Genomic DNA, 15,686 nt, shown 5'->3' on the forward strand with positions numbered 1-15,686 from the left:
GGGTGCTGGATTTTGTCAAATGCTTTCTCTGCATCTATTGAAAGGATCATATGGTCTTTGTTTTTACTTCTGTTTATGTCATAAAAAACATTTCTTGATTTACCTATGTTGAACCATCCCTGGGATGAAGCCATCTTGGTAATGGTGGATTATTTTTTTGATGTGCTGTTGAATTTGGTTTGCTAGTAGATGATTTTTGCATCTATATTCATAAGGATATTGGTTTGTAGTTTTCTTTCTTTGTTGTGTCCTTTCCTGGCTTTTGTGTCAAGGTGAAACTGGCTTCATATGATGAGTTGGGGAGGAGTCCCTCCTTCTCAATGTTATGGAATAATTTCTGCAGTCTGGGTACCATCTCTTCTTTGTAGGTCTGGTAAAATTTGGCTGTGAATCCATCTGGTCCAAGACTTTTTTTTTTGTTGTTATTGTAAGCTTTTTTATTACTATTTCAATCCCATTGCTCATTATTGGTCGGTTCAGGAGTTCTATTTATTCCTGATTGAGTCTTGGGAGAAGCTAACTTTTTAAAATGTTAATTTCAGATAGCAGGCATTACCTTTCCAAGTGGATTTGAATTTTAGTAGGGAACCTAAGCGGGCAGCAGAAGTCTCAGTCTAATGGTGGAAATGCAGGCGGAATGACTATGGTGAGGGAGAAATCTAGAAGTTAGCAACACTTGTTTACATCTCTCCAGGTTTAATCCAATTGTAGATGCAGCTGCCTCCTTAGTTTGCTGGGCCCAGGATGGAGTCATGCCTCCATGCTGACTGAATTCCCTGACCCTACTTTGGCTTCTAAGTTCAGAGTGACCCAGAATGGTTCCATTTAGGGTTGGCTTCATGTTGCTATGGTTACCATGTGGGTCACAAAGCTCAGTTGCAAGGGCTGATGGAACTCTTGGGGTGAGCCCTGTGCTAGGCCCACTTATTCCCACATTTACAAGAAGCTGGACCCCAGGCCTGCTCCTGCTGAGGTGAAAGGTGTGTGCAAGTCTGCTGGCCCCTCAGGCAGTTGGTTGATCCATGTGTGCTAGGAATCGCGGTCTGTAGGGGCCATTCTTTGGCATCAGGTGGCCTGTTAAGTCAATGCCTCCTTTGTAGCGTCAGTCACAGTCTGGCCCCAGCTATCTTACCTCACCTGTTTCAGAGATGAACAGGTAGATGGAGGAGTAGCTGAGACACTAGGGAAGCTGGGCTCAAGCCCACTGCCACCACTCTGGAATGTGGGGCTGAATCACTCCTCCTCTCTGACTCAGTTTTCTCCTCTGTAAATGGATATAATGACATGTTTCTTGCTGTGTTGTTGTAAGGACCAGCTGAACCCCAGCCCAGGGCCTGGAATGTTGGGACTGCTGGATCGTCACCATCGTCAGAACATTTCCATTCAGAGGCAGAGCATAGCACCTCTTGAGTTATGTCACCAGTAGCCAATCAGAAAGGTTCGACAGGAAGCTTGTGTGATCTATGACTGGCTTTCTCAGGAGTCTGAGACTTTGAGTGACCATCTAGTATTAACGGACATTGGATAACCTTATAACAAGGGAGACTTTCTTGTCACCAAAGCTCAGACTCCACGCTCAGTTCTGCCATACCAAGTTCTTAGGAGCAATGGGACTTTCCATTTGAGCCAAGGACAAGTGACTCAAAGTCACACATTACTGAGCCTTGGTGAAGGCTCCTCTGTTGGTTTCCTCATCTGTGATAGGGCCAGAAGGCTGAGACAACCGAGGGGAGTAATATACAGTCAAGAACATGCTTTGCACCCAGTGGTCACCATCATGGAGGGGCAGGAGGGCCCCTAACAAGGCATTTCTTAATTCCCTGGATGCCTAGTAGGACTGTCTAGTGTTCACACTTTCTTCTTGGGAAACAAGTGGGGGCAAGACTGAATGTATAAATGTCCAGCATTTTATCAAAAATTAGCATGCTTTATTCTGGCTTAGGAGAGTATAAACCAGACAATATGACGTACAATATGAAATGTAAAATATCGCTGTTTGTGTATATGTATATATTCATTCATTTGTTCATTGGTCAGTGAATATTGGATGCCAAATCTGGGCTTGGTAGAGTTAAAGGGTCTTGACATACATTGGCAGACGAGATAGGTTAGCTTTTTCTGTATACCTTTTATTGTATAACTGTATATAGTTTTATTCTATTTTAGTTTTTGTCTATGCATGTTTGTCATATTTTTAGTAAGTATCAAGTTTTTTTTGGTGGAAACTTTATATAAACCCTAAAAATTGCTCTGGTATTCCAGATTTTGATACCACATCCACAACTTTACATAAAAGCATTGAGCAAACCCCTCATCTTTTCATTCTCTCTCTCTCAATCTCTCTCTCTTTCTCACTCTCACTTTCTGTCTTGTGGTTCCTGGCAAATGAACCACCTCTCTCCAGCTCCTCCCTGACCCTCCTCAGTTTCCCCCACTGTGGCACTGTGTGACATGTGTCCTGCTTTGGACAGGTTTGACCTGCAGCTGGCCCAGGCCCTGGGGGAGTCCGTGTTTGAGAAGGGGCTCCGCGAGAAAGTGACCCAAGAGAACACCAGCATCCGGTGGGAACTAGGCCAGCTTCAGCAGCAGCTGAAGGTAAGGGGTTGGGGTAGGGGGTGCAGAGCCATCTTCGCTCTCAGCTGTGGGATCTCAGGAAACCCCCCCCACCGCACACCTGCTGCAAATGGTGACCGAGAGAGAACCCGGCACAGGTGTCCTGGTCTGTCAGGCAGCTGGAGTCATGTGTCCCAGCATGTCTTAACAAAGCAAACAGTGGCTGGCAAATTGATAATCGGACCTTCCGAGCTTGATGTCATAATCTTGGCTAGGTTACCAGTGCAGGTTCCAAAGTGTCTACCTGGAGGTGCGAGATGCTCAGCAGAGAGTTAGCTATAGCCTTGTCCGGGAGCAATGCCCTATCTCACGCAGTTTTCAGTGCAGAGGGGTTTTATTAAAATACGACATGGATCCCTCACTCAGCTGCTCCTCACCCTTCTGTGGCACCGATGTGTCAACCCCAGCCTCAGCGGGCAGACAGGGAAGCTTTACCCATGTGCCTACATTTCCCTTACAGACGGGCTGAGCACGTCCTTTATGCGCTCTGAGATCTAACTCTAGGGTCAGTGCTGTTGCTCTACCCCAATCCCATCTCCCGACCCACCCTCCGCCATGCCTGAGAACAGCCCTTGCTGGTGCCCGCAGCGGGTGCTGTGACGGACCATGAGGTTGAGGTGGAGATGGCATGCACCGGAAACTGCAAAGTGTATTCCAGCAGGTTCCAGACATAGTCCCGGGGGAGGAAGAGAGCGTGCTCATGTGACTCCATCCTCTGCCCACTTTGTAGCAAAAAGAGGAGGAAACCTCGCAGCTGAAGCAGGAGGTGAAGATGCTGCAGGACCATAAACAGGAGCTGCTGAAGTCTCCCTCTCTGGGGGAAAATTGTGTCGCTGGCTTGAAGGAGAAGCTTTGGAAGCTGGAAGCTGCTGCCCTTGAGAAACAGAAAATCCAGAACCAGCAGGAAAACACCATCAAGCAGCTGGAACAGGTAGGAAAACCCTGTCCCATGGAGGCTGCAATGCAAAGTGATGTTATTAAAAAACAACAACAACAACAACAACAAGGACACCTCACTTGGCTACTCGTAATCCTTCCATGGCTCCCTATTACCCCAGAGATCCTTTAATCTCCTAAGTCTGACATTAAGATCCTTCATGATCTAGCCCTCTCCTACCATCCCCAGAGACATCTGCCTTGATCACCTTGCAAATAGCCTCTCTGCCATGCCACAGCCACTTTCCTTCCCTTAGTTAGTTTGCTTTTCTTCTTAGTACCTGCCATCGTATTAGATAGTGTTTTTTAAAAAATTGCTCAATGCCTTTCTCCCCCTTTAGGATATAAACTTCATGGAGCCAGGTTTTGTTTGTTGTTGCTGATCTTGCGTTTCACTGTATTTCTGGAGCCTAGAATGAGGCCAGGTACATAGTTAATGCTGAAAATAACTCTTGACCAAATAGCTAACATTTTTTGAGCACTCTCTGTGTACTGGACTCAGCCCTAAGCTCTCCCCACACATTTTCTCATGAATTTCCACAGTAACCTTTTGTGAGGACATATTAATATTATGTCCACTTTACAGATGTGGAAGTTGAGGCTCAGAGGCCTGGAGCACGTGGCAGGGATGGGATTTGGAGCCTGCTTCATTTGACCCCACACTACCTTGAATGCCTGCTACACGCCTGGCATTGTGCACAGCCTCAAGGAAGGTTAGCATGCTAGTCTTTGGCAAAATAACTAAGGGTAGTAAGACAGGGATATCAAATACTCTTGTACCAGCACTCTCCACAAAGCAACAGGTGAACATTTTATTTGTCTATTTGTTTATTTGTAGGCCCACCTCATCCTATAAAGAATTTGAGACAGCTTGCTGGATATATGTGTAATAAAATTTAGAAATTATAAATAAAGCAATCTGAATCAGTAAAACACAAATTAAAATAGATGCTAAGGAGGGGGTGTGGGGACAGTGAATTAATACGCAGATACGCAAAACATATGATATTACACCCTTAATGGTTTTAGCTCTAAAATTCCTGGTGGCCAGAGAGAAAAAGGAAATGTGAGTTACATGCTTTTTTATGATCCCTAGGATAAAAAATATAGCAATATTTCAAGGAGAAGTAGGGCTTTTTCTGATACTTAGCACTAAAGAAATTTCTCATATGGGATTTGGTAAAAGGCGGTTATAAATTTTTAAGTGTTTTTTAAAAGGCTTAGACCCCCTTATGCAAGAAAATCTGACCAGGGGTCATGGGTGTGCAAGGCAGATGAGTTCTGAGCAGCTCTGTTGAAGAGGGAGTGGATGAGCCGGGGTGCCAGCCCTGGCGTTTTGGTTACCCCACCCTATTGGGATAGACCGTCCTGACTGTTAGGACATGGGCATGGTGGGTATGGACCAACAGGGTCTGGAGACTCTTGAATGCTCATTAAGGAGTAGTAAAGAAGACAGAACATGAGAGGATTCCTTGAGTCCAGGAGTTCAAGGCTGCAGTGAGTTATGATCAAGCCACGGCACTCCAGCCTGGGAGACAGAGTGAGACCCTGTCTCTGAAAAACAAAAGCAAAAACGAAAAACACAGAACACCTCCTTTACTTATTCCATCAACTGTATTTATTAAGTACTTCCTCTGTGTCAATACCTCTTCCTGTGACACTGAGCATGCAATAATAAACAAGACAGATACCACCTCTGCCCTACCAAAGTTTATAGTCATTCTGAGCATTACAGGAACATTTAACTTGCAGATCTGGTCATGGGAGCAGGGTTGGGGAAGAGGTCAGGGAAGACTTCCTGGAGGAAGTGACACTTTGCTGAAGCTCAAGGCTAGAAGATGAGTCAGAGTTGGCTGAATGAGAGAGTTTCGGGCAGAGGGAACAGGCTGTGCAAAGGCCCGGAGGCAGGACAGCCATATGACATTTAAGGAGCTGTACTATGGGGTCTTTGAGGCAGCTCATTGTCTCTATGACCTTAGGAAAACTCTTGCTTTCTCTAGACTTCAGTCTCCTCCTCTGCACAATGAAATAAAGAGCCTTGTCAATCCCCTAGCTTCCTGCCAGCCCCAGCTATGAATCTGTGAAGGTTCTTGCAGAAGGTGGAGACCTATCTGTGTAGGTCTTTAAAGGACATGGACGATAGTGCGACATCATGCAGCAACCCAGTGTTCTTAGGTGAGCAAGGTCCTAACAGAGCCAAGAATAAAGCAAGCACTTTTAAAAATTGCCTTAACTCTTTAAGATACCACCGGGGGACCACTCAAGCTGGGAAGCAGAAATGCACTACCATGACCTCAGGGACCCAAAAGCTAATGCAGCTTCCCAAGTTTCCACCTTCAGCTTACCCAGGAGGTGAGACTGACTCAACACTTTTTTCCAACTTCAGCCTCACCCTAACTTCATGCTGCATTGTGCCCTCCTAGATATCCAGTAGATATTTATTGATGATAATATAGCACTTTTTTTCCCAGGGAATTTTATGTTAACTCATATAAGTTTGACATAAATGGTATTGCAGATGTCAAGAATGTCCAAGAAGCCAGCAAAAAATGGAAGAGAAATATTGTATTTACTTGCTCAGGCTCCTTGGTTTGGATTATCTTCTTATAAGCTCTGTCATTTTAAAGAAGGAAAGGAAGGAAGCTGACATTTAAAGTGAGCCTGCTTTCTGCCAGGAACTTAACAAGGGCTCTCATGTTCACTATCCTTTTTGCTCTTAACTACTGTCCGATGTAGCAGGGAATATTATGAACATTTTAAAAGACCACGATTGGTTTTTTTCTCAAGTTAATTTCCATGTTAAACAGAAGTTGTGAAGTTTTGGAAGCTTGGTGAGCGGTGCGGGGGGGAAGTACAGTAAATGGTCATAAGGTTACTGTTTCTACAATGTAACCCGCATATATTACTGGGTTCCAAATACTTCTCTGTGGACCAATAGCATTAAAGGGTATAGATAAATGAAAGCTTTAAAGCATATATAGTTTTAGGCTCTGCACCTTGGAGATTCTGATCCAGTAGATCTAGGGTGAAGCCCTGGAATTTGGATGTTTTAAAAATACATTAGTAATTCTAGTTGCCACAAAACTCGAGAAGCCGGGGCTTGGGCCAATCTATGCTATTACGCAGCTCAGGAAAGTGAAGTCTTGAACGAGAACTGGAACCCACAATTTTCGCCTTCAATTTTAGGACCTTTTCTACAACTTCACACAGTTTAAATGTAATGCACATCTCATTGCATGCTGTGCACACGTGTTTGGAGACTCTAGTTTAAAAAACTCAGCTCCTTCATGGAGCTCTTATTAATAATTACATCAGGCTGCCAGGAAGGGAGAGGATAGTTTTTTCTCTCTGTTTGCAAACTAGTGGGTAAAAAGAAAGTAATATATATGTGTCAGGCACTGTGCTAGGTGTTTCATATGAATCATCTCATTTAATATTCATAGTAGGATTATAAGATGGTTGTTTTCTACAGAGAAAGAGGGAAATGACCCAGAGGCGACATGAATTGCCCAAAGTAATATCTTGGTGAGTTACCTCCCTCTCCAGGTGTTCATATCATCATAAACTTTTGTTTTGTGATTGCTCCACCCATCCACCCAGACACACACACACACACACACACACGGCCAATGGCTGCTCCAGGGATGAGAAATTTGTTTCATCTTAAGAGTTTTGAGAAGAATTCTGAGGCTAAACTCAGTGGGAGAGTGTGATTGATTAGTGAGGCTTGTTCCAACCCCAAGAAGGGATAGAGGTGGTGTTTGGGCTATTTATCTACCATTTCTGACCTTCTGGTGTGCCTAGAGAGAGAACTTGACTCTTATTGATGCATTGCGAAAATGAAAAATGCAATTGGAATGCCAAAGATGACATGGTGGGCGCGGAGAGGTGGAGCCGGTCACCCTCACGCGCTGTCCTTGCTGCCCCCTCCCAGCTACGCCAGCGGTTCGAGCTGGAGATCGAGCGGATGAAGCAGATGCATCAGAAGGACCGTGAGGACCAGGAGGAAGAACTGGAGGACGTCCGTCAGTCCTGCCAGAAGCGGGTATGTGAGCAGTGAGCACAGCTGTGCCCTTGGGGCCGGGCAGGCCCAATCTGAATGTCCTCTTCCTTAGAGTGAGGGGGAGGCCAGGGCCTGGGGTCTGGGGACAGGCTCTTTCTCTAAGCACTTGAGACCTTAGCTCTTGAGATACCTCCAAGGGTGCAGGAGCAGAAGCACCTATCTTGGAACTCCCAGAAGCCTCTGGAACTTTCCAGCATAATCACACCAAGATTGCTACTAAGAGCCCATAATGCCATGTGTGACTGATGCCTTGGGTAAGGGCTTCTAAGTTTCAATAATGGGACCAATCCCTTCTGGCTATTTCCGTTGCAACTGAAATCATTTCTTACATTTTATCCAAGATCTTTGCAGACATTCCAAACAGTGTATAAAAAAAGCAATAAACCCTTGAAATCTTACCACCTAGGAACCATCATTATTTCTATTTTCAATGTTCTTTGACATCGCTCTTTCACTGCGCATACACACATACGTATTTGCAGAGACATCACTCTCATCAAATGAGGTTGTGCTGGTTTGAAGCCTGCTATTTCTACTCAGCAGTTTGCCATGGACTCTTTTCATGTCTGTAAATATGCATCTAGCTTATATGTTTCATGGCTTAACAGTATTACACCCTAAGCATGTTCTCTAATTTATTCAACAAATCCCCTCTCATTGGACATTTAATTTGTTGCTGGTTTTCTGCTATTATAACCAATGCTGAGATAAACAGCTTAATAGATGTATTGACTGATGGGAATGTAAGTTGAATCCTTAAAGTAGGATTGCTAGAAAGCTCTGGGTTAAGCGTCATTTAACAGGTTCCCACACTTATTCTAGCACGACTTTCCCTCCCTCCTCCTCCTCTTCCTTCCATCATACGTGCATACACCACCGTGGGAATATTCTACAGAACACACTCCGGAAAACTTTGCTTTGCTTGTTACATAGTTTTTATTATTTTACATATTTTTCAAAATGAGTTTTAGCTTTTCCAGTCTTCATTCTAAAAACAGGTATGAGCAGAGCGCCTTGTAGTTCTCACTCTTAAAAGGAAGTTTTGAAATGAATTTGCTTTCTATAGAATTGACCATCAATCAGTATTCGTTTTTCCCCCCATGGGTCAGGAGATGAACGCCCACTGTCCCTGCCCATGATCGTTCAGACGAAGGTTGCATGGATTTCTGGTCTATTGCAAGAATGCCTCAAAGTACGGTGTGTGTGCCCTGGACCAGGGCTCTGATGGGTTGGAGATGCAACCCAGACCCTACTGAGGCTTTCCCGTGAACAGATTTATAAAGGGAGAGACTGAAGTCAGAGAAAGGTGTTTTTCTCCTATGACAGACACTGACATCGACTTCACATTCTAGTGACTGTTCTGTTTGGTCTATCTGTCACTGTGGCAGGAAATCAATTGCTAGTGACCTGGGTGGGGAGGCTGGGGCTCTCTCGCATGGCAGAGAGAGCTGGGACCAGGAGACAGGACACTAACTCCTCTGAACAACAACTGATGTAAGCGTATGCATTTCAGCTCCCCTGGGATTTAGTTTGCTCACCTGTGAAATAGGATCCTGAAACATGAGGTAGCAATGAAGGACGGAGGGGATGAGGTAGTATACATGAAAGAGGATGAGGGTGGGTGTCTGCAAAGCACAGCTACAGAAGGGTATTTGCTTGAGTGGGGAATGTCTGTGTTTGCTGGGCAATTGCAGAGAAATCAGAGCCAATTGTGAATTAAATGAGTCGCTCATAGTCAAATGTCTTAGTTCGTTCAGGCTGCCACAGCAGAATACTGTGGACTCTGTGGCTTAAACAACAAACATTTGTTTCTTACTATTCTGGAGGCTGGGATGTCTGAAGTCAAGGCGCTGGCAGATTCCGTGTCTGACGAGGGCTCTTTTCCTGGCTTGTAGACGTCAGCCTCCTTGTTGTATCCTCACGTGGTAGAGGATGAAACAGGGGAAGCGAATTCTCTGGTGTCTCTTCTTATAAGGGCACTAATCCCATCATGGGAGCACCACCCTCATGGCCTCATTTGAACCTAATCACCTCCTTATGGCCTCACCTCCAAATACCATTGCATTGGGAGTTAGGGTTTCAACATATGACTTTTGGAGATACACATGTGATTTTTAACACAAAATAATTTCAAATGCAACTTTTTGTTTTTTTACTGCACCATGGTATATATTTAATAAGGGAGGTGGCTGCATTTTAATATGTTGGTTATAATGTTGTTCAGAGCCTTGAAAATTAGAGTGCCAAGACTTTCAAATATTCAAGCAGTGGCTGTGACTATAAGAGGAAGATGTCTGTTCTGTCGGGGAGCTGGGGGAGGGGCCTAACAGTCAATGGCAAGGGGCCTCCCCATCATTGTCCAGCCCCCAAGCTTTTAGGCTCCCGGGTTCTCCAACAGCGACACTCCCTCCTTTGTGGAATAAAGCCGTGAGCTCCACATCCCTCCTTCCTCCCGAGGGTCCCTGATTTGTGGGATTTGTCCAGACTGGGCTCCTTCACCCTATGTATGCCTCTGCCCTGTGTCCCGTAGCTTCGTCAGCTGGAAATGCAGCTACAGCAAGAGTATGAAGAGAAGCAGATGGTCCTTCACGAGAAGCAGGATTTGGAAGGCTTGATTGGAACCCTCTGTGAACAGGTGAGTGGGAGACATCAGCAGACATCCGGGAGGACACACTGCCCACCTCCAGGCCCTGTTAGAGAGACGGACTCATGGGGAGAGGAGGGGAACCATCCTCTGGTCTTCAGGAAAGGCCAAGGAAGAGGCATTTCAGCTGGCCTACCCACTTGTCCCCAAGTCTCCCCTTCTCCACCAACTCTCTTCCTGCCATGCTCACTGGCTCTTCCAAGAAGACCTTCAGGTGACTGCAAACAGCAGGGCTTTTGGAAGAACCCATGGGAATAAACAGAGAGGGCTCAGCCAGGAGCGATAGGTGAGGTTGTCTTGCCTTCAGCAGCTGTTGGGGTAAGAGTGTAGACAGTCGTTGCTTTAATGGGGTGAGTGTGAATGGCCACTGTGCTCATGGCCGCCCTAGTGAGAATCTGGCTTTTGCTGGAAGCAGCCAGGCTCGGAGTCAGTCAAATGCATCTTTAAGTCCCAGTTGGGCTACTTCTGTGCACAGGGCTTTGAGTGAGCTAGTTAACCACTCTGAGACGCTGGGGAGCAGAGCCTTGGGGAGCTGCTGCCATCACTGTGCACCGGGGCTCTCAAGTGCTGCACTGTGGACATTTGGAACTGGATCATTCTCTGTGGTGGGGCTGTCCTGTGCATTGCAGGATCTGGAACAGCATCCTGGCCTCTACCCCCTAGATGCCAGAAGCACACACCCCAGTATGACAACCAGAAATGTCTACAGACATTGCCAAACGTCCTTTGGGGACAAAATCAGCCTCCCTCCCTACAGAGAACTGCTGCTGTACTAAAGTAGCCAGCAGAGCTCAGAGCCAGCTTCTGATTTCGAGAGTTGCAAGGAATCATTCTTTCATCCCCCCAAATGTTCCGTTCCCTGCCTGTGCCACTACTACGTGAAATCCCAACATTGGAGAGAAAAGCCTGTGGCTTCCACAGTTTCTTTTGAAGTATCACAGGAGTGTATTTTATTGTGTTTGCTTAATGCGGGCTCAGTGTCTGTTGATCAGTAATGGTCTTTGTGTCAATATCCTTTCCCAAGTTCATTTGCTTCATTTACAAAAGAACGGGGGTCCACTTCACATGGTCACCTAGGACAGCCAGGCCATGGACAAAATAGGTGCTCATTATGTGTTTGAAAACCAATGGGTGAATTGAGTGAATTCCGGGGCAGGGCCACCACAGCAATGGGAGGGAGCGTTAGAAGCCAGGGAAGCAACAGGAAAGCTATATAATCTTCCTTCTTCTCTGGGTTTTCTAGTTTCACCAAGCAATTGGGGCCATTGAATTCAGAGCCACTGAGATTGGCTTCCTTTAGCGTCAGTGCAAGAGAGCACAGCCCGGTACCGGATTCTAGAATGATAGTCAGCAATCCCCGGGACAAGGTTGCATTCTGTTCAGCACAGTTCACTTGAGAACACAAAGTTAATGCAATAAAGGTAATGCAATAAAGAGAGAGGCTCTGATAAATGTTGCCAAAATAAATTTTCCATGTAAAGGGAAGGTAAATTTAGATGAATAAAATGCCAGTTTTGTGTTAGCCATCACGCTGGAGCCTTTTTCATCAATTATTGCATTTGATGATTTTAAAATGTTTTTGTTATGACCTTTGCCAAATCTGTAGAGAAGCAGAAAAAATAATGCAATTGATGTTTATGCACCAAGCACCCGGGGTTTGCGTAAATTAACATTTTGCCATATTTGATTCAGCTGTTGTTAAGGAAACAAAACATTTCAAAAAACAGTTGATGTCCTTTCGGTGTGCCTTCTAGGTCCCCCTCTGCTCTTTTTGCCCTCCTCCCACCCCAGAGGAAACCACTACCCTGAGGTTGAAGCGTGTAATTCCCCCGTGTGTACATTTCAACTCTAACCATATACACCACGTGCGATTCTACACTTTTCTTTGTCTCCGTCTGTATTATGTTTTTGAGATTAGTCCATGATAAAGCACGTAGATTTAATTAATTCACTTAGCCGCTACACAGTATTCAATTTTTTTTAAATTCCGTTTTTCTATTGGGGAATATTTAGCTGCTTCCACCCTAAGACACAAACCCGCAGTGCCTATTCTTACATATGTCTCACTGTGCACATGGGCAAGAGTCTCTGCAGAGGGTCTGTGGCTGGAAGAGGAATTGCTGGCTCCTAGGAATGTGCAATTGTGGAATTGTTAAATATGGCCCAAATTGCTCCCCAGCGTGACTGTGGCAGTTTCCACTCTCACCAGCAGAGTCTGAGGTTTTGATTTTCCACATCCCAACGAAGACATGGCACTGTCTAGACATTTTTAAATTTTTCCCTGGGTGTTCAATAGCGCTGAATGTCCCTCATTGCTGGTGAAGTTTTCACGTGTTGATTGTGGATTTTTTTTAAAAATATGAATTAACTGTTCATAGTCTTTTGTTTCTGTTTTTCTCTGTTGATCATCCGTGATCCTTATACAAGATGCTAATCCATTTTTGGTTAAAGATTTTGAAAATATCTCTGACACTATGGATAATCACTTCACTATGTTTATAATGTCCTAGGGTTAATAAAAAGTGTTTTTTAATCACCTGGGTGTGGTGGAGGCGTGTGCCTGTAGTCCCAGCTGTTCTGGAGGCTGAGGCAGGAGGATCACTTGACCTCAGGAGTTTCAACACAAGCCTGAGCAAGAGCGAGACCCCATCTCTACAAAAAATAGAAAAATTAGCTGGACATCGTGGCGTGCAGCTGTAGTCCCAGCTACTCGGGAGGCTGAGGTAGGAGGATCGCTTGAGCTCAGGAGTTTGGAGTTGCTGTGAATTATGATGATGCCACTGCACTCTAGCCTGGGTGACAGAATGAGACCCTGTCTCTAAAATAATTAAATAAATAAATAGTATTAAAAAATACAGTCATATTAATTGATCCTTTTTATGGTTTGTGCTTTTATTTCTTAAGATATCTTTCCTTAACGAGAGTTCATAAAAATATGTCCTATTTCTTAAAAAGTTCTAAAGTATTGCTTTTGACATTTTTAGGTCTTTAATCCATCTAGATTTTATTTGGGTGTATCATGCGAGGTAGGAATCTATTTTCCCTTGATATAGATAAACTTGGTTTTATTTCATGAAGAGTTCTTTCCTACAATTTGCATGTATGCCTGGTGTTTTGTGAGCTCTCCATTCTGGTTCATTGGTTTGTCTATTCTGCATTAAGACTACATGGTCTTAATGGCAGGATTTTGGTAGTTTATAGGATAGCTACCTTGCTTGTCTTTAAACATTGCCTGTTTTCTTGATCCTTTAATCTTCTCATTTAGATCCATAACAAAACCTATTGTGATTTTCATTGGAAACACATTGATTTGTAAGTTAGTCGGGAACAACTGCCTTTTTGTATATTGAACCATTGTATTATTGCATATGTTGACTTTCCCCATTTATTTATGGCTTTCAGTAATATTTTATTAGTTTTATCCATATAAGTCTTGAACTGTTTTGTTAGGTTTACTTTCTGGAAACTTGTAATTTCTACGGCTATTATGCATAGAATATTTTTCTATATTCTATATTTTAATTAGTAGTTATGGCACATGGGAATACTATTGATTATTGTGTGTTGATCTTATATCCAGCAAACTTGCTGAATTCTTATTTTTCATATTTCATCTGTAGGCTCTTTTGGATTTTCTACATTGAGGGTCTTAGAATTTGAAATTAAGAATAGTTTTGCTTCTTGACCATGAATTGGAGCAACAAAGAGATCGCAACAATTTCAAAGAAAAAATGTTACACTTTCTATCTCTTGTTTCTTTTTCTTACTTTATTTCATTGGCTTGGCCTCCAGTATGAGATGGAATGGTAAAGGAGATATTTGACATCCTTTTCTTGTCCCTGACCTTAATAAGAGTGCTTCTAAAGCTTTGGCATATACACATTTGCAGTGTGTGTTTGGTAAGTATAGTCATGCATCATTTAGTGACAGGAATACGTTCTGAGAAAGCAGATTAGGCAATTTTGACATTGTGCAAACACCATAAAGTGAATTTACACAAACCTAGATGGTATAGACTAGTACATATCTAGGCTATATTGTATTGCTTATTGCTCCAGGGCTACAAACCTGTACAGCATGTTACTGTACTGAATACTGTAGGCAATTGTAACACAATGGTAAATATTTATGTATCTAAACATATAAAAGGTACAGTAAAAATACGGTATTGTAATCTTATGGGACTACCATCCTATATATAGTACATCATTGATCAAAATGTTATATGGTGCATAACCATAATAAGGTTCAATCAGCCTTCTTCTATTTGTAGTTTTCTAATATCTTGAAAAGATGTTTTATTGTTCAATATTGTTTATGCTTTTTCTGCAATTGTTGATAATCCTATGACTTATCTCATTAATTTATTAATGTAGTATAGAATGTTTTAGATAGCATAATGTATGCCGACATATTTCTCAGATAAATCTTACTTAGTCATTTTTTTTAAATACACTGCTTTTTTGGATTGCTAACATTTTATTCAAGATTTTTGCAACTGGGCACATAAGTAAGATTGGTTTATAATTTTCTTCCCTTAGACTATCCTTGGCAAATGTTGTATTAACCTCATGAAATGAGTTTGAAGTTATTTCTTAAATAATTTTTATAAAATTTGAGTCAGATGGTTCTTGCAAATTTGATACAATTTGCCTGTAAATCCATTTGGGTCTGGTTTCTTTTAGGGGATAGCATACACATTTGATTGCTGTCTCAAAATTCTGTAATAATAATTGAACACAAATTCAGGTATTATTCTCTTCCTTACTGAGTAAATTTTGGTAACTAATATGTTTCTAGACATTTGTTATTTCATCTGACTTTTGATATAGGTTGGCATAAAAATTCTTATTACGGTGTTTTCTCATGGTTTTTAAAATGCTACTGTATCAGATTATTTTCTTTTTCAATCATATTAATAAAAAAGTCCACTTTTGAGGGTTTTGTTTTTGTTGATCAGTCTTGTTAGAAATTTGTCTGTTAATCCTTTCAAAGAACCAGCTTTTGTTACATTGTTTCCCTGTCTTGTATTTATTAACATCTGCCCTTATCTTTGTTTCTTTTTCCTTCTTCTTTCCATTGGCTTAGTTTATTGTTCATTTTTTAGTTTTTGTATTAAAATTTTTAACTCCCTTTTAGTATTTTTTATTCCATTTAAAATGTTTTTTAAAGTACACTTAAGGTAATGCCTTCACCTTGAATTGCTACTTTAGTACCATCCTTACATGCTGTTTTGTCATATGTTTTGTGCTTTCCTCCTTTAACTTGTAAATTATTTATAAACTGAGTTCCAAGTTTATTAAGATTTGGGATTATCCAGAATAACTTTTTACTGTTAATGTTTAATGTCATTTGGACAGATAACACGGTAGAATGCGTAAAATTTTTTTTCTTTGAAATTGTTGAGATCTGTTTGTTGCCCCAGTTCAT

General features: G+C 42.6%; 1 protein-coding gene across 4 annotated transcripts in view; it reads left to right on the forward strand.

Moving 5' to 3' along the window:
- The window catches only part of MYO18B (myosin XVIIIB), a 245,078-nt gene that overhangs the window by 133,413 nt on the left and 95,979 nt on the right, over positions 1–15,686 (forward strand). For all 4 annotated transcript variants that reach the window (XM_045534350.1, XM_045534352.1, XM_045534351.1 and 1 more), the window contains exons 30-33: positions 2,472–2,595; positions 3,344–3,544; positions 7,484–7,594; positions 10,143–10,247. In XM_045534350.1, coding sequence (XP_045390306.1) covers positions 2,472–2,595; positions 3,344–3,544; positions 7,484–7,594; positions 10,143–10,247 — 541 coding nt within the window. The remainder of the gene's footprint in view (positions 1–2,471; positions 2,596–3,343; positions 3,545–7,483; positions 7,595–10,142; positions 10,248–15,686) is intronic.

This window comes from Lemur catta, chromosome 21 (assembly GCF_020740605.2).
Source record: "Lemur catta isolate mLemCat1 chromosome 21, mLemCat1.pri, whole genome shotgun sequence".
NCBI lineage: Eukaryota > Metazoa > Chordata > Mammalia > Primates > Lemuridae > Lemur > Lemur catta.